This window comes from Cervus canadensis, chromosome 27 (genome assembly GCF_019320065.1).
Source record: "Cervus canadensis isolate Bull #8, Minnesota chromosome 27, ASM1932006v1, whole genome shotgun sequence".
In the NCBI taxonomy this organism is placed as follows: Eukaryota; Metazoa; Chordata; class Mammalia; order Artiodactyla; family Cervidae; genus Cervus; species Cervus canadensis.
The window spans coordinates 18,756,049-18,774,820 of record NC_057412.1 but is presented as its reverse complement, the minus strand read 5'-3'; the positions used below and the strand labels follow the sequence as shown (position 1 = coordinate 18,774,820).

The 18,772-nt window shown below is 35.3% G+C and overlaps 1 protein-coding gene across 3 annotated transcripts in view; it reads left to right on the top strand.

Annotated features, from left to right (window-relative positions):
• The window catches only part of LOC122428683, a 673,994-nt gene that overhangs the window by 310,753 nt on the left and 344,469 nt on the right, over nt 1–18,772 (top strand). For all 3 annotated transcript variants that reach the window (XR_006265788.1, XM_043448697.1, XM_043448696.1), the window contains 2 exons: nt 4,583–4,701; nt 17,381–17,577. Coding sequence is in view for 2 of the 3 variants with exons in the window: in XM_043448697.1 (XP_043304632.1) it covers nt 4,583–4,701; nt 17,381–17,577 (316 nt within the window). In the remaining variant the exon portion in view is untranslated. The remainder of the gene's footprint in view (nt 1–4,582; nt 4,702–17,380; nt 17,578–18,772) is intronic.

Here is an 18,772-nt window from a genome sequence, read left to right as displayed (position 1 = left end):
GGATTTAAATCTCAGTTTGGAGTCATGCATACCTTCTGGATTTGGGGATATCACCGAACACCTGAGTTTTCTTTTGAAAAAATGGGAATGTCACTACCTATCAGAATAATTTGTAGAGAGGACTAGAGGTAATGAGCATTATAAACACTATCATTGGCTAATATAGATGATACTGATCATTGTAACAGCAATGATGTTGATGATAATTATAAGAGTAATATGAAAGTTCCCTGAATTCAGGTCAGAGTACTTCACCAAAAAACAAAAATACCTACCCTTCAGTTATTACCAGGGACTTTGTGATTTGAATATACACCCTTGAGAAATAGAATAAGAACTATAGCTTAAAGTGTTTAAACTCATGTAGGAGAAACAATGAAAATTACGCAGGAGAGAACAGTCTCATTTTGGAAAAGAAATTGACCCAATGACCTAATGTATCTTTTTATTATTTCAAGCCAGAGTGTATATGTTTAATTCATAGAATAATTATGATTATTTTGATCATGATTATAGATAAGAATAATTCATAAAAGCAATTCCTCACTGCTTCTATGTTGAAATACACTTAGATGAAAGTTGTACTCCTATCAGGAAAATTGGATTAAAACACACACACACCAAGGATTTCAGTATTGAAAAGTTTTTCTATACAATATATTAAAGTTCATTGACTAGATTAATCCCCACTTACACTTTGTGTGAATTATAAAAAGGTACCCTTTCCTCTGTGCAGGTACCGCATGCACATTTGCTAGTGTAATTGGGCTTGTGCTTGTGTTTTGGTGAGCAGAGTATGAGCTGGATTTCAGCCTCATCTTGCTAGGTGGTGTCCCTTCTAGAGAGCACCCAAACAATCATAGGCAGGGGCCTGGTAAATATTAGATGGTGAATATGATGACAGAACAGGATTCTGAATAGGATGAACTGAAGATAGGTCCATGGTTTCAGCTCAGTTATGCTTTCCTTCAACTGGAAGCTTGAGCAGTATGCAGAATAAGTGAGACATACGGTTTCTATAATAGAAAAACCATGATAACCATGTCGTATTTAATCATAGCTCACTGAATATTGCTAATTCACATTTTAATAAAGTACTACATTTAATTGTAGTTCACTGATGATTGTCCATTTAAATTCTAAAATATTACTATGGTCCAAGTAGCATGTTTGTGAATATTTTAAGTCTAAAAAGATATTTGGGTAAATTTGTTGTGGTGAGGAGGTCAGGGTAGGAAAGGGAGGAGTTGATCAGGAAGTTCTGCTTAGAGAGCACCTTCAGTGCTAGATTTTATTCTATTGATCTTTATTGAGCACCCACTTCTCTGATGGAAAATATAGTTGTCAAAAATTTCAGACTATTTGAAAGCAACTGGGAGCACAGTATCAGTGTATATATCAGGTTACAGTCATACTGATGCCTTAACAAGGAAGGCAGGTCAAAGGAAGAAAAGTCTACATACTAACAGGTAGATCAGAGAAGTTCCGTGGGTGAAGCCGTCTTTCATTTGGAACCCTTCAATGGCAAGACCACTCTGTCATGTTAATGTCACATCCTAGTTGTCTGTGTTAAGGCTGGTCTTTTGAACAACTGAAAAAGTGAAAAATTTCAGCTGAAGGGAATGAACATGAATGAAGGGACGGTTGGAAAAACAAAGGCAGAGCCTCTTCAAGGGACGGTAGACAATTCATTTTGGCAGGAGGGCAGGGAACATACATGGAAAGAAGGGGATGCCTTGAACTTGATAAGATACAAAGGACTCGTGATGTAGACCAAATTCTATAGGAGTTTGCATTTTTCTGTTTTCCTTTCTTTTTCAAAGTAATATGGTTTCCTTGAAGACTTTTGAACATGACCAGATCTGTGTATAATTTATAGTGAAGGCTTTGTCTTATGTGTGTAGAATGGATCATCTGAGTGAGGGGAAGTGAGGATGGTATTTAGAAGAAAATTTGTTTTTAAAAATCAATCAGTTTTTAACTGTTCTAGGGCTTCTTTGCTGTGCGCAGGCCTTCCCTAGTTACAGAGTATGGGCTCAATAGTTGTGGTGCATGGACTTAGATGCTGCACAATATGTGGGATCTTGCTGGAACAGGGATCAAACCAGGGCCCCCTGTATTGCCAGATGGGTCCTTAACCACAGGACCACCCGGGAAGTATTAAAAGAAGATTCTTGTGTAAGATCTTAGAGAAGCAATAACGACTTCACAAAGATAAGGAAGATCAAGGCTTGGCATGCTATAGGAACTGTTCAGATGAAAGAAAAAATGGAGAAAGAAGAGTTAAAGAGGACTCTAAAGTTTTATCCCTGAATTAACAGAAAAATGATTTTGTGATGAACAGATTGGGTAAAGCCAAAAGACATCCTTGAACTCAGGGAATTTATAAAATATATTTCTTCTTAAGAACATGGGCAAGAAGATCTATACTGTTGAGCAAGTTTGCCTTTACATTTATGATGGGTTTTTAGCTCCTTTACAATTCTTTAAGACAGTATGAATTTCTGTTTATTCATTAAGCTTCAAGACATACAGTCATCTATTTATTCACATATCCCTGTTTTATTTCAGATGATTTAAACAGATTTGATTTGCAAATGTAAGTGAACTCATGTATTTAATCAAGAATGTGTAAAGACATAATACTGAATTAAAGCCCTTTAATGCTGGTGTTTAAATATCTGTTTTTTTCAGATATCCCGGATACATACTACCCTTTAACTCTGCCCTGGCAATGATGATTTGCTTCTTAGCATTTTTTATTTTATATTGGGGTGTAGCCAGTTAACAATGCTGCGATGGTTTCAGGTGAACCGAGAAGGGACTTAGCCATACATATACATGTATCCATTCTCCCCCAAACTCCCCTCCCATATGTGCTGCGTATAACATTGAGCAGAGTTCTCTGTCCTATATAGTAAGTTCTTGTTGGTTATCCACTTTAAATAAAGCAATTTAACTTTTTAAGATAAGTTTAAACCTATAGAACAGGTTTCCCTGGTGGCTCAGATGGTAAAGAATTTGACTGTGATGTGGGAGACCTGGGTTTGATCCCCAGATTGGGAATATCCTCTGGAGAAGGGAATGGCTCTCTACTACAGTATTCTTGCCTGGAGAATTCCACGGACAGAGGAGCCTGGCGGGCTTTAGTCCATGGGGTTGCAGAGGCAGACACAACTGAGCAACTAACACACACACATACCTGCATAAATGTTACAGAATAGTACATAGATTTTCCATATACCCTTAACCCCGCTTCCTCTAACATTAATATCTTATATATGTGGAGTTCAATTATCAAAACCAAGAAACTAACATTTGTATTGATGACTGATTTTAATGCTATTAGTCTCTCAATAATTTTTATAAAAAAATAAAATATTTGTAGAAAGAAGAATATTATAACCTATTATTTATATGCTCTGAATGCTATTTTAAACTTTTAACAATGAGAGCCAATATGATGAACTCTACACTGTTAGCCAATAGTTATGAACATGAAGAAGAAGAAGAAGTGAAGTGAAGTCGCTCAGTTGTGTCCGACTCTTTGCGATCCCATAGACTATAGCCTACCAGGCTCCTCTGTCCATGGAATTCTCCAGGCAAGAATACTGGAGTGGGTTGCCATTTCCTTCTCCAGGAGATCTTCCCGACCCAGGGATTGAACCCAGGTCTCCTGCATTGCAGGCAGATGCTTTACTACCTGAGCTACCAGGGAAGCCCCAGTTATGAACATAACCTACCATAAATGATCCTAACACTCTATTATGGACACCATTTTTGCTATTTATTTAGGGTTCCAGCAAACAATTTGACCTGTTGTAGTTGACATGTTGCTATTGTTTTTATTGAGTTGCTAAGTCATTTTTAACAGCCTGCAACCCGCCAGGCTCCTCTGTCCCTGGGTTTCCCCGGCAAGTATACTGGGTCGGTTGCCATTTTCTTCTCCAGGGGATCTTTTCGACCCAGGGATTGAACCTGTGTCTCCTGCATTTGGAGGCGGGTTCTTTACCACTGAGCCATCAGGGAAGCCCCTTTCACTGACATAAATGTTTGCAAATAACAGAAGTTTACAAACAAAAATAAAGTTAAAAAAAGAAAAAGAAAACTGCGGGTATTGTTGGATATAAAATGTCAAGTTTAGGAGTGACAGAAAACACCATCAAGAAGATGGTTTAGACAGTGGAAACACATCAGTGGGCAATTAAGGATTTTTGGAAATTATGCAGCATTATTAAGGGCATTATTCATATCTCTGGAGCCTAGGAGGAGTGGCCAGCAATTTGCAGGGGGATAGAAATGAAATTTATGTTTGGTGAGGACTTTTATATTCCTCTAATAGAATTTTATGAGGGGCTGACTTTTTGGCCTGGCATCAACCTTCTCCAGTAGAAATGCTTCCAGCCTCATTTCAGCACCCACCCTTGTTAAATACCCTCATTCACCCAATTGCTTAAGCCAAAAACCCAAAAGTCACCCTGGACTTCTCTTTTTATAATTCCCTAAGTCTGATTCATCAGTGAGTGCTATTACTTCTACCTCATAAATGTGTCTTTAAAGCGTCTCATTCTGTTCGTCTCAGCTGCCACCACCCCAGAATGTGGCTCTGTCCTCTCAGACCAGAAGCACTGCAATAGCGCCCCGACTGTTCCTGGAATTTCTCCTTATCCCTCTCCAGCCTCTTCCTCATACTCAAGCCGGGTTTGTATTTTTAAATCGTAAATCTCATTATGTCACTCTTCCCTTAAGATTTTCCAAGTCTTTCCATTGCACACAGATTGAAGGACCTAAAACACATCCAGAAATGGAATACTATTCAATGCTAAAATGAAACAAGCTATCAAGTCATGAAAAGATATGGAGGAACCTTAAATGTATATTACTAAGTGAAAGAAGCCAATCTACAAAGGCTATATGCTGTGTGATTTCCACTTCATGGTGTTCTGGAGACTATTAAGATAAAGAAACAGGAAAAAAAAAATCAATGGTTGCCAGAGGCTAGGTGTGAATAGATGGAGCACAGAGGACTTTAGGGTAGTAAAACGCTTCTGTATTTTGATATTATGGTATATATAATAATATGTTGCTGTTGTTGTTTAGTCACTAAGTCATTTCCAGCTCTTTTGTGACCCCATGGACTGTAGCCCACCAGTGTCTTCTGTCCATAATATTTCACAGGTAAGAATACTGGAGTTGGTTGCCATTTTCTTCTCCAGGGGATTTTCTCAACTCAGGGATCAAACCCTCATCTCTTGCATTGGCAGGTGGATTCTTTGCCACTGAACCACCATTATGTTACATACGGTAGCATCACACAGTTATAAGGGCTTCCCTGGTGGCTCAGTCGGTAAAGAATCCGCCTGCAGTGTGGGAGACCTGAGTCGATCTCTGGATTGGGAAGATCTCCTGGAGAAGGGAATGACTACCCACTCCAGTATTCTTGCCTGGAGAATCCCCATGGACAGAGAAGCTTGGTGGGCTACAGTCCATGGGGTCACAAAGATTTGGACATGGCTGAGCGACTAAGCACAGCACAGTATCACACATATACTTCATGTGTCATATGTGTCATATAATTTCAGTGGTGGATAAATATTGTTATATGTTTGTCCAAAGCCACAGAATGCTCAACGCAAAGAGTGAATCTTCACGAACCTCCAGTATAATAATCTGTCGATGTAGGTCCATCAGTTGTAAAAAGTGTACCACTCTAGTGAGTGAGGTTGATAATGAGGGAAGTATGAATGTAGGGGCAGACATATTGAGAAATCTCTGTACCCGCCACTCAATTTTGCTGTGAATCTGTAACAGCTCTAGTAGATTAAGTACTTTTTTTCAAATGTCCTAGAGGCATTGCATAAATTGTCTGCTGCCTAATCCATCTAAATTCATCTCTCCTTTTGCCCAGAAGAGATCTGCTGTAGGTAAGATGTCCATGGCCCAGGAAGCAAAAGGGAGAGCCTTCTCTTCTTCCCCACTTAAGGCTTATATTGCTCCTTCAGCATCTTTCTAAGGGAAATTTCTAAAATACAGTAACAAAGTTGCAGTAGGGAAGAAAACAAGTATCAGAAAGTTTTCATTTGACTGTTATTGTATTAAAGTGACTTCATACTCTCTAAGGTGGGTAGTTGTCTTAAGCTCTTGGGGTGCTTTTAGATGCACATCAGAGGTCCCCACTATGGCCATTCAGTTGCACTTCCTGTGCATGGACTAATATATTTTTCTCTCTTAGCTGTGCCAATATCAGCTTGCATTTTGGGGGGATCTTTTCCACACAAACTCTCTCATGGCTTCCAACGTCCTTCCAGGTGCTTCTCTAGGCAGCTGTTCTTCATTGTTCCATGGGTCATTCTCATGCATTTTTTGCAAGAATGAACTCAGTCAAGCACATGTCAACATTATAGGAAGCTCTTCTTTAATCTGACACGAAAGCAACTAGCTCATCCACGTGTGTCATTTATGTTGTCCAGGCAGGAGTAAAAGACAGTTGAGCTCGGCCTCCCAGCTTCAACTCTCCAAGTGTTCCTACGGAAACTCCACCACTAAAATTGATTGGAGGGGTAGACACAATGCTCCTGAAAGAAATCTTCAGAAAACCCTCTCACAACTCCAAGCCTTTTCTGTGTGTACGGAGTCACCTGCTTTGATATTCTATAAGGAGGTCTGTCTCACAACTTGCTTTGGAATCTACTATCTCATATGTTGTTACCCCAGTAAAAATCTTTTAACGTAGTGCACCATTAGTTATATAAAATAGATAAGAGCGTCTATAAAGTGACAAGTTTAACTCTCTGGTTTTTTATTTGTCAAATTGGTTATTTAAAAGGCATTTTAGTATGTAAAGAAGTATAGATGACTCATCAAAAAAGTTTTCAATGGAAACCAAAATATTGATTGCATTTATAAAACTGCATTTGACATTAAGTGAAAAATTCTACAAATAAGTGTATTAAGCATTCCTTGTGGCCTTATTTTCATCTTTTACATGGTTAAATATAAATCTCCGGGAAGGGGTGAATCTAGTTATTATTCTTTTAAGAGGTGAAAGATATTTGTTTGGTGAGAAATTCACTAAAGGGAAGCTCCAATTAAAAATGTCAACTACAGCACTTCCATGGTAATTTAAAGCATGTTGCTGTTAATCATGTATTTTAATATCTAGAATTTACAGTCCTGTAATCATTTGTCTTTAAGGGGCTGAAAAAGTACAATAAAACTTGTGATTAAGTATCTCAGTTGGCAGAAACACCTTGTAATTTAGCTTAATAGTAGTGTTTTATTAATTTCAAAGTTGTGATTTTGGTCATAGATTACTAATATTTATTCCAACTGCTTATCTAATCTTTGGAGCTCCTTTTGGTTTTAATGAATGTATTTTTATCTTCATCTGATAGATCTAATCAGTTAAAAATTCTTAAAACTGAAATGGTATTTTAATTCAACATTCCTGGTTATTGTTCAGTAGAAAATAGTATTGTACTTATTTGTAGCATCAAAAGTAATATGTATTTATTCAATTCATCAGTTGTTAATAAACTTAAAATACCTGATTCAGTCTTTTTAATGTGTTGTGATGCCCTTAAACTTTTCAACTGAATATTTAAATAGCTGATACAGTTAAATATAAAATAATCTCCTTGGCAAATTATTTTACCATGTGACTAGTCAAAGGATGCATAGGATGCAGCCATTCTTGGTAGAAAATGTTACCTATTTTGGCTTCTAGGAGCAAGTACCTCACCTGAGAGCTGAAGCAATCCACATTAGCATTTACTTTTAGGCAGATACTTGTTTAATTAGCTCCAGGGAACAAAAACCATAAACTAATATCCCAAGTGTGCAGTTTTTCAGTTAAGAAGATTTAGGAAGCCTGAATTATACCCCAGATGATACAGGATTATTTTTTTATATTGTTAATAACCACTGCTTAATATATTAAGTCATCCTTGATGGTCCCAGAATTTTTACTTGATGGTCCCAGAATTTACAGGTGTTAAAAAGTTTTCGAATCTATCATCTCATTCCTGAGAGATTTTATCTCAGGAGGCTCCCGCTACCCTGGGAATAAGATCCAAACTCCTCCCCACAGGCCTATTAGTCCTTGAGCGGTGAGTTCCTGCTCCTGCATCCCAGCTGGCCTCAAGTCCGTCCTCCTCTGGCCTCTGGCTGGTTCTAGCAGCCCTGATCTCCATATATTGCTTCCGATATGCTGGGAGTCTTCCTGCCTTGGGTTCCTCACATTCTAGTGGAGAAACCGAATGCGGTTCTTCCCATGGCTTGGTCATTCTCAATTTTTAAATCTCATTTCACCTTTTGCCTCTGGAGACCTTTCCTCTTGGCCTTTGCCGACTACCTTCTCTATGTAGAAGGGCTTCCTAGGTGGCTCAGTGCTGAGGAATCCGCCTGCCGATGCAGGAGACACAGGAGATGTGGGTTAGACCCCTGGGTTGGGAAGAGTCCCTGGGGCAGGAAGTGGAACCCACTCCAGTGTGCTTGTCTGGGAAATCCTGAACTCACGCCTCCTTCTCAGTCTCCTTATTCTACGTCATAGCACATAATTGCTTTTTAGAAATTTATAATTACAAGTTTAGCATCCAGAACATTGCTGAATAGATATGCAACAAATATTTGTTGAATGGACACTGTCCTCAAAACCTGGGAAGGCACAAAGGCAATTAAAACATGTTAGTCGGCTGAATGAGTGGATTTAAGACTTGATATAAAATATTGTCAGTATCTATTTCACTTTATTAGTTATCTCAGAAATGACTGTTTTGACAACAGATCTGTATTAAATGATCCACAACCCCAAAGAACAGTTGCCAGTTTGTTGCAAGTTTTCAAGGCTTATCATATTAATCTTTTAAATTATATATAACATTTTTTGGTCAGGAGCTTCTCTGGTGCTCAGACAGTAAAGCATCTGCCTGCAATTCAGGAGACCCAGGTTTGATCCGTGGGTTGAGAAGATCCTCTGAAGGAGAGCGTGGCAACCCACACCAGTATTCTTGCCTGGAAAATCCCATGGACAGAGGAGCGTGGTGAGCCCCAGTCCATGGGATCACAAACAGTCGGACATGACTGAGCGATTAACATTTCATTTTCATTTTTTGAGTCTGAATGGAAGAAATAACACTTTATACAAATACTATCATGTTAAAAATTTTTTATCAGCTTTTAAAAGTAAAACATAGGTGGAAATGTCAGTTTTTTTTCCCATTTTTAAAACAGTGATTCATAGTCAAATACATACAATTGAGGTATTGTGGCTTTTGATAGCAAAGACTATAATACTCCAAATATCTCAATTTTATTTTTCAAATTAGGTAGAAATTGAGAAGTGTGAGCCAGGGCAGTGGGCACCTAGAAACAGATTAGAACTTGAGACTTTACTCTGAGGAATCATATTGGCTGAGACATTTTCTCCTAAAGTCAGAATGACACATATTTTCTTTGATTAGAGAACAATATAGCTAATAAACTGCATTGCATCTACAGTCCAGATCAACAATGAAAGCATATAAAGTTTTCACTGCCCACTTAGGAAATATTATATTTTTCTATAATGTGATAAATTTATCAGTTTTAGTTCATAATTTTTTTTTCAAAATGTGATTCAGCCAGTGGAAAAGTAACAGTAAATTATATTACTTAGATTTCTTTAAAATCTCTTCAATAAAGAAAATATTGGACATACAAAAGCTGAACTTCCATGGACAAAGTTTAATGTATAAAGGAAAAATTAATTACACATTTTAGCCCAATTTGTTTTTCAAATGTTGAAGAAAAATAAAGATACTAAGAAAATATAGTTAGTGAGTGTGATCTTCCTTTAGGAAACCCTGCATTCCAGACAAACTTGAATAGAAAGTGAAAGATGAGCCCATTTATGAATTGAATATGAAACTTAAAATATTAAATACTATTTTAGGGATGCGAGTTTAAAAGCCATTGTTTTTAGGAAGTCCCTGTGCGATTTCTTGGGAACATTTGAAAATAGCATGTTAAGTTAAAATCAAAGCTAATAAGCATATACAGATCAACCCACAGGTGTTTTTAGTTTGCTTGCGTGTGTTTATTTATTTTTAAATTATGGGAGTATAGTTGCTTTACAATGTTGTGTTATTTTCTATCGTACAGCAAGGTGAATCAACTGTGTGTGTGTGTGTGTACGTTTGTATGTGTTCAGTTGCTCATTCATGGCCCCATGGACTTTAGACCACCAGGCTCCTCTGCCCATAGAATTTTCCAGACAAGAATGCTGGAGTGGGTTGCCATTTCCTCCTCCAGGAAATCTTCTCTTCCCAGGGATCTAACCCATGTTCCTTGTGTCTCCTATGGATTGGCAGGTGGCTTCTTCACCACTAGCACCACCTGGGAATCAGCTATATGTATACATATATCCCCTCTTTTTTGGATTTCCTTCCCATTAAGACACCACAGATGTCTGGTGCAATGGGAAGACCCAGAGGAATCAGGTGGAGAGGGAGGTGGGAGGGGGGATCGGGATGGGGAATACGTTTAAATCTATTGCTGATTCATGTCAATGTATGACAAAACCCCCTGAAAAAATAAATAAATTAATTAATTAATTAATTTTTAAAAAAAATTAAGAAAAAAAAAGACACCAGAGAGCACCGACTAGAGTTCTCTGTGCTCTACAGGAGGTTCTCGTTGGTTATGTATTTTATACATATCATCAGTAGTGCATATATGACTTACCTGCATTTAAACATAAAGTAATTCTTATCTTTTTTTTGTGTTTTAGCCCATTTACTTGAAATGTCTTTTCTAGTTTTTAAGAAGTTGTATTATGAATGGCTCAAGCTAACCTTCACTCTAAATGAATCTGTGCGCCCCAGTCCCTTCTGATGTCTTTCTTCTGAATTGCTATCAGAAAAGCTTAGTCTACCTAACTTTTCCCTCCTTGTTTTGAATTTTCTCCAAGTTCATGTGGGCCCAGAGCATGATTTTTGCAAATCATCTTTGGCTGTGGTTCCTGTTCAGTTTGAAAAAGGTAGTCTAGCAGGCAGATAAGAAAGGAATAGAATTAGATGCTTTCAGTTGCGAAGACCATAAAGCGCGAGAAAGCACAGCTCAACAGTAACCCCACTCAAGGCTACTATGATGATCAGAGATTGAGTTCTGTGTTGAAGAAGAATGTCTCCTAGGTAGTGACAGTCTATCTAGAGACTTTAACGTTGGGTTCATTGGCCTAAACTTGCTTATGAAAGAAATATAGCACAAAAGAGCCCCCTTCCTGGTCAGAAACATTTTATTGTTGTTGCTGTTTTCCTTCAGTTGCTCCGTCATATGTGACTCTTTGTGACCCCTTGGGCAGAAATGACCCCTTAAAACATACAAGGGTATCTTCATATCTCAGATTTTATTTACAGACTGTGTTTGACGAAAGCCCAGGTCTAGGAACTACTTTCTATCATGAGAAAGGGAATTTTATTAACAATAGTGACAGTAAAATCATCACTGACTACTAACAGAGGAGCATGTCCTCATAATATTTTTTGGAAAGAAAATTATTGAAACAAAATTTGAGCTGTGTTTTTTTAAGTGGAGAAAGCTTTCCCAAAGTCCAGAATTTCATGGTCATGTGATTTGCATAAATGACATAGTGTTTTGATTTAAAAAAACAAATTATTTTATTTAAATTTGAATTATCCCTTTTATATGGAATGGACAGAATGTATTTGAATAACAAATATATTTTAAAAATTATATCTGAGACAATTGTAAATAGTGCCTTTCTTGAAGGTTTTCATTTATTTTACGAGGAAATCGGGAGATATGTAACTTGCAGTGCTTGAAATCGATGTGTAAAAGGAAACTATCCTCATTTATAAAATAAAGGAAAGATAATTTATTCAACTACCATTAATGTGGCTATACAGGGGCTTATCTTGTGCTTTCAAATAATTTATGAAAGTAAAGATTATCTTAGTTTTGATATTTAAAAATGATCGATATGATGGTTCTGTTATGTGTAAATGGATTGCACAATGGACATATTTCTTTTGTTTACTGAGCTATGCTTTGTGCAAGAGAACTCCTAAAAGCAAATATTTTGATAATTTTGAGGATATGATAAAGTTTATAAAAATTAAGTTTTTTTTGAAAAATGAGAGGAACCATTTGTAATAGGATCTCATATAATAATTTCAAGGTAGCATTTTTATTGTGCATAATTTTGGGGGAATATTAAAATGGTTATATAATAATTTTTTGCTTATATTAGAGTCAGTGAGATAGAATCACTCTTGTAAGGTTTTCCTTGTTTAAAAAGAATGATATTTTAATGCAACTTTGACAAATACTATACTCTTAATTTCTCTTGGATCCTATGTTGCAAAATCAGTTTAGGCATGTTTGCTTTAAATGACCATGTACACTAATTAGAAAGAAAGCAATTCTCCAGGAGCTATATCAAATACAGCCTGCAGATGGTATGAGCTTTTTTCAAGGATCCATATTGTCCTTGGACTTGGCTGTTGTATTATACTTTAAATGGAATTGATTGTGTGGTTGTAATGAAAGTAACAGATTGATTTCTATCCAGTGTTGCAAAGAGTAAATAGAAAAATGTTCCTGTCTTGACCTGCATTCATAACCGATGGGATTTGCTGGCTTTGGACCCAATCCTTAATGAGATAAGATGCAAATGTAATAAACCTGGCTTCAAAGTTTTAGAATCTTTTCAATGCTCATCAAAGATGTTTCTTTTTGCATTTAGATGTGTTGTATTGATTATATCACAATCGCCTAGGATATGTTACTTTCTTTAAATGCTATTCATAATTTATAGTGTAATTAGCATTCATATTTGCCTTTATAAGCATACTAAGATTATTGAAGTGTGGGTTATAACATAGTGGTATACTTTTTAATTGTCCTTAAAATTGAATTACTTCTTTTGTTTATTTAAGTGTATGGTGATAGTTTAACCTTAGATTTAACTGATTATTTTTTTTAATAAACATTTTTGGCTGTGGAGTAAACTTTTATATTCTAATATATTAGGTAAGTTGTAATATTAGTACATTTTAGTAGTCCATCGAAATAGTATGCTTTCTGAAGGACTATTCCTGCTGAATATTCATTCAGAATTATCACTGTATTATTTATTAAGATATGAAATGCTTGTTTCCAATAGTGAACCCTTAGTCTCTTCCCCTCATTCTTTCCTTGATAATTTAGAGGATAAACAAACATGTGTGCTATAATTTTTACTCTGGTAGTCAGGATTTTATAAGACTTTTCCCCTATTCACCCTCCATAAATAAAACTCAGGCCCACAAAACATAGAATTGAAAATACGAAGTACAGTTAGTAACTTCACTTTGCTATAAATGAAGGAATGTGAAAAAAAAAAGAGGAAAAACGTAACAATTCATTTCTAAGCAACAGTTTCTTCACAAATTATGTGGCTTTTTTTGGATTTGTTTTATGTTTTGGGTAAAACAGTTTAGTGTAATGATGCTTAGATGAGACAAAACAAAACAAAATTAAAAAAAAAAAAAAAACAACTAACACATTTGACTGCCGATGTTTCTCAGTTGTAGCTTCCAAGAGCTCTCTCTGTTTTTCCTAGCCCACTTGATACCCTGCAGGTTGTGGCAGACAATTCACAGGAAAAGCTTAGACATCGGGCTTGCATGCTTCTTGACTCCATTTTAAACCTTTTGTTCACACCAGGGTGGCATTTTTTCACACTGCATGTGGCAGTTTTGACTCCTATCCAACTTGTCTTATAAAATCAAAGTCTGTGATTTTTTTTTTTTTTAACATTCACGGGGCTGCTTCCTGAACTGCTACTGCTGTTTGTGTCTTTCCTAGTGATTGGTTCAGAAGTTTATAGCAAAATGTGTTTTAGGGAGGGGGAGGAAGAAGAAAGCAGTTTGAAAAATGTCCTGGCCTAAAACACAGGAAATACATTTTGAGTAAGACAGAGGTTGACTCTGCAGAGATTGTACATGAAAATCAAATACACTTCCCACTATTTTCATTATTTTTGTGCAGTACTCTGTTGAATATACAGGTTAATTAAAAATGTATTTAATGATATCACTTTCAGGTTGCAAATACCATTTTTAAAAGAACTATCACATGATAACAAAAGAAAAATCTCATTCTCGAATGAATATAATTATTTTCTCATATTATTTTATAATAATCAATGAGTGTGAATGATTTTACTTTAAAATGTGATCATTCAACATACCTTACTATTTGATTTTAAGTTCAGTCACAAATAAAATTAAACTTCTACATTATACTATGAAACACAACATTTCAATAATTCCTGAATCAACTTCATCATTCTCAAAGTGTTCTTCTTTCCCTTCTGTTTAATTAAAAATATCACTTTAGTTCCCATTCATTTCCTTCATACTTTCAACTAATAAGTTACACAGATATTTCAAATGAATTATGTAAAGCCATATTTATGAAATAAAACAGCAGAAGAAAATTTTAGCAAACGCAAAAGGTGTATGCCTTCACATGTTTCTACAGAGTAGTTATTAGGAAGGATTTGAAAACTGCAAGTAGGAAGTCTCTGTAGATGATCTGGCAATAATAAATATATACATATACTTGTTCTTTGGAATTCTTATTTTGTTTAAAGATTGCCTTCTATTTGTATTAACAAAAGCATATAAAATATTCTGAAAATATTCCCTGGATAAGTGATTCATTTCTGTATTATTTTCATAGGGGATATATGAGATTTCAATTTTAATCAACAGATCAATGAGGATTATATAATTTCTTATATCTTCTGAAATTATACAGTAGTCACTTTCTTTTATTTTTAAATTACTGCATTTTTAACAGTAACAATTCAATCACAACATTAGGAGAAATGAAAATCCAGTTAATGGCAACAAATATGTAACACTGCAATAAGTATTTGGTAATGATGTTAACAGATTTTAAAGTGAAAGAATCTTATTGCATATTTTCTTAAATTTTTAACTACAAAGCCAACTTAAATAATTGAAGTCGCTTTAGTTAATTCAAGTTGTATACTTGATACATTATAAAGAATCATATTATATTACTTTAAGAAAAACAAATAAAAGCAGTAGCTGTAGATTGTAGTTTTTATGCCTTCTAGTGAATACCTACATGATTTCAGTGCTTCTGAATTATTCATTACAATATTTGAAATATGGAATGTATCTGTTATATTGAAAAAGATCTCAATTTAGATTTTAGATTTTTCTCTCATTCCTTAGAACAACAAACTATGATTGGCAAGAACATAGCAGAGAAATAGCACTTTATTGTAAGTTCTAAAATAGTAGATATGCTAGCAGACAGAACAACCACTTCCTTTTCCTTTTATATATGGAAAACTACTTTACAACTCCTAGAAAGTATTTGAAAATAAAGCAAAAGAAAAAAAAATTCAAAAATAAGTAATTTCAAATGGTTGCTGTAAATAAAATTCTGTTTAAAACAAAAAAGATGGAATGGATTTAGTAGTCTGGAATTTTCTTGTGATTCACAGATATTGTATCAAGTACAGTTTTTTTTTTTTTGCTTAGTTTTTAGTCAATTTAAGATCTCTCCTCATTAGTTAAAAAAAGGAAAGTAATTATTTATACTTGAATATTAAAGTTTTATAAAGATCAAATAAAACCCTGTCATTAAAAACAACACAAATAACTGAAAGCAAATAAAATATCCAAACAAACACATAGTTATTTAATTGATATTTAGTGTTAAGCCCTAATTTAAAGCCTGACAGCATCTGGAAATCTAATAAACCATTTGAAATTAAGAATATGAAAAAGACAAAAATCATCATCTAAGGAAATTAAAGCTTATGAAATAAAATTTACCTACTTTTGCAGCTCATATGTTTGTTGAAAACACGTTTGACTATTTCATGTGCATGCCAAAGAATGTAGAAATATATTTAGCTCATTTTTCATTATCTGGCATAGAAAATTCCAACTTTTATTACTTTAAGGTTCCTATTTCCTACCCTCCCCACCTACTCCCTCCGATTCTTCAGACTCTCTTCTGTCCAGCATTTCTTCTATTTGAGGTGAACAAAATAAGACCCCTAAACAGACACACATGAAATAACCACCATCCAGCTGAAGAGAAATAGGTTTTCTGCCTTTAGCCTGTCCTTATATGTTAATAAAATCAGCTCATACATTCTGCCACCAAATTCAGCTTGGAAATAATCCTCTTCTACTTAAGGTTGGATGAAAAGAGTATTCATTGTGAATTATGTTTCATCTGTCACAATAACCTTCTTTATTCTGTCATGGACCTCCCCTTTGCCTGTGGCAATTAGAGAAAATAGGTATGCCTTGAAGTATGGGATAGTGGTTTCTTAAAACAAAACGAAACAAAAACTGATACAGATAGACAATGCTTACTAAGCAATATATTGAAAAAAACTATATCAAGCATTTTGATTCTGATTTTTTTTTAAAGAATCAGTAAAATAATATGTTTTAGAATGAGCAGGTGGGATTATGGTCATCGGTTATTGTTAACATCAGTTATTGAAGAAAAGCAATGAATTATAATAGTATTAAAAATTAAATGTCAACAACATATTTTCATATTGCATACTTTCTAATTAAATCATGCCATAAGATACGTATTATAAATATATGGTATTATTTAACATAGAAAATGAAAGTAATACATTTATGTGCCTTTAAGTATCTTTCAATATTCCAGACTGACATTTTCACAATTTTTAAAAGGGGAAAAACAAAGAAAAAATTTTCCCTTTACATAGTTTATCAAACATTTTGTTTAACTCAAAATCAATATGATTATTTGATTTACTTACTCTTACAAATCACTGAAATTACCTTGAGGCAGTTCAAGTTCACCTTTCTGAAATTAAATCTGTTAAATAATAGACATCATCTAACCATCTTCTTAAAAAGATACCTCAACTTTCTGGCTTAACAGGATACAATTATACCACTTCTAGTTACAAATGAGTTAAACTAGATCATAAAAAGCTACAAAAGACAAAAACCAAAAACCAAAATGTAGTTGACAAAAAAGAAAATGTTCCTTCTATTACAAAAGAAAGTCACTGCTGATGAAGTAATTCAATCATCCTAACAGTTGGATGAGATAAAAACACACAAACAATTTAAGCTAACACGAAATTCATAGTCTGAAGAAAAAAATTCTTGAGACTAAAAGGAAAACCTTTTTTGGCCCACTGCACAGGTTGGGCACAAAAGTGCTTGCTAAGCTATCTATTTCACACATGCAACGACAGAAGGTTCGATATTCATTCGATCGATGAGTGGAAAGGCACAATGGCAAAATCAGACAGACTTCTTTTCAAATACAGATCTCCAATGTCCCCCTACAGTCTACAGATGCACGGCTGGTGGTGTGGCTCAGACGGAGCAAGGGTTACATCAAGGCTGTTCTCTGGACCATGCAAACAGTCTAGACCAATGACCTGCAGCTTCATGCCCTTTGAAGAAGAGGCAAGTTCGGTCATGATGAAGAAAAATCAAGGCGTACCCCTTTTAACAATAAGGAGCAGCTCGAGGCTGCAAAGAGGTAAGCAGGGGTAAGAAGAAAACGGCATCTGCTTCCATGGTTACAGGCCAACTATGAGAACCTTGCTTTTCAAGGGAGCCTGTTCTCAGGCTCCCTCACGGGGTATGTCATGCATTATAAGCAAAGGCAGGTTGAGCTGAAATCCGCATAGTTATTTCAGAGTAAAATGATACGGAGCACATGGCTGGCAGGGAAAAAAAAAAGTCACATGACTATTAAGAAGAACCAGACTTGGGCTATTTCAGAATAGAATTTTTTTTTTCTTAAACCAGTTTAAGAAAGGACAGTAAGTTTGTATAAAATGAAGAGCCATGATAAACATGATTTTCATTTCTCAGGCTTTTATGTGAGCAGAGGTCAAGGGTCAAGATAATACCTCCCATTCCATGGCAGGATCATGAAGCCTATTGTTAATATAACTTTATGATGGATAGCATTTAAAAATATTTCCATGTTTTGCTGGACTATAAGATAGAATATATGCTCTTGTGAATCTCTCTGTCCTGACTCTCTGATTTCCTGCCCTGAATCTTCCCCTGTTTGCGTTCATTCCCACGGTGAGATCTCATGAGGGAAGGTAGGAGATTCCGTGAGAGACTTCCTTGGTGTGGAAGTGAGAGCTAAGAAAGTGTGGAGTTTCCTCTGCCTTTTGAAAGATGCTCATAGTGAATTCAGATCTATGCCAAAATTATAAGCCTCTGACAGTAGTTCTGTTTCTAATCCATGTATTTATATTTTATTCATTGCTTGTTACATCAATGAACGTATAGACTTTTTTTTTCCTTTTCTGTGAAATGTTGTTAAAGTTGAATTTTGTGATATGCTGCATTAGCAGCTAAAGCTATTTGAATAAAAAGTTGACAAATATAAAATGCAGCTTATTCTGGATTATTAAGGATCAGTCTGCTATAAGTTACAAAAATGTAGCCATAATGTAGATAGATAAAACGTTCCTATAACAATGTACCACACCTGAATATTAGAAAAGTTCATATTTGGCTTTCCTCCAATGATGGACAATTAACTAGATATTCCACGCAGTTTATACTTGGAGCAATTTTTCAGTGTTTTGTTAAAATTAAGGAAAAAAGAAAGTAAAGAATGTTCCAAAGGGCAAAGTATAAAACAACTTTCATTGAATTTATTTTTCAGAAGTTACGTTTGTTACTATAAATGAGCACCATATGGCTTGTTG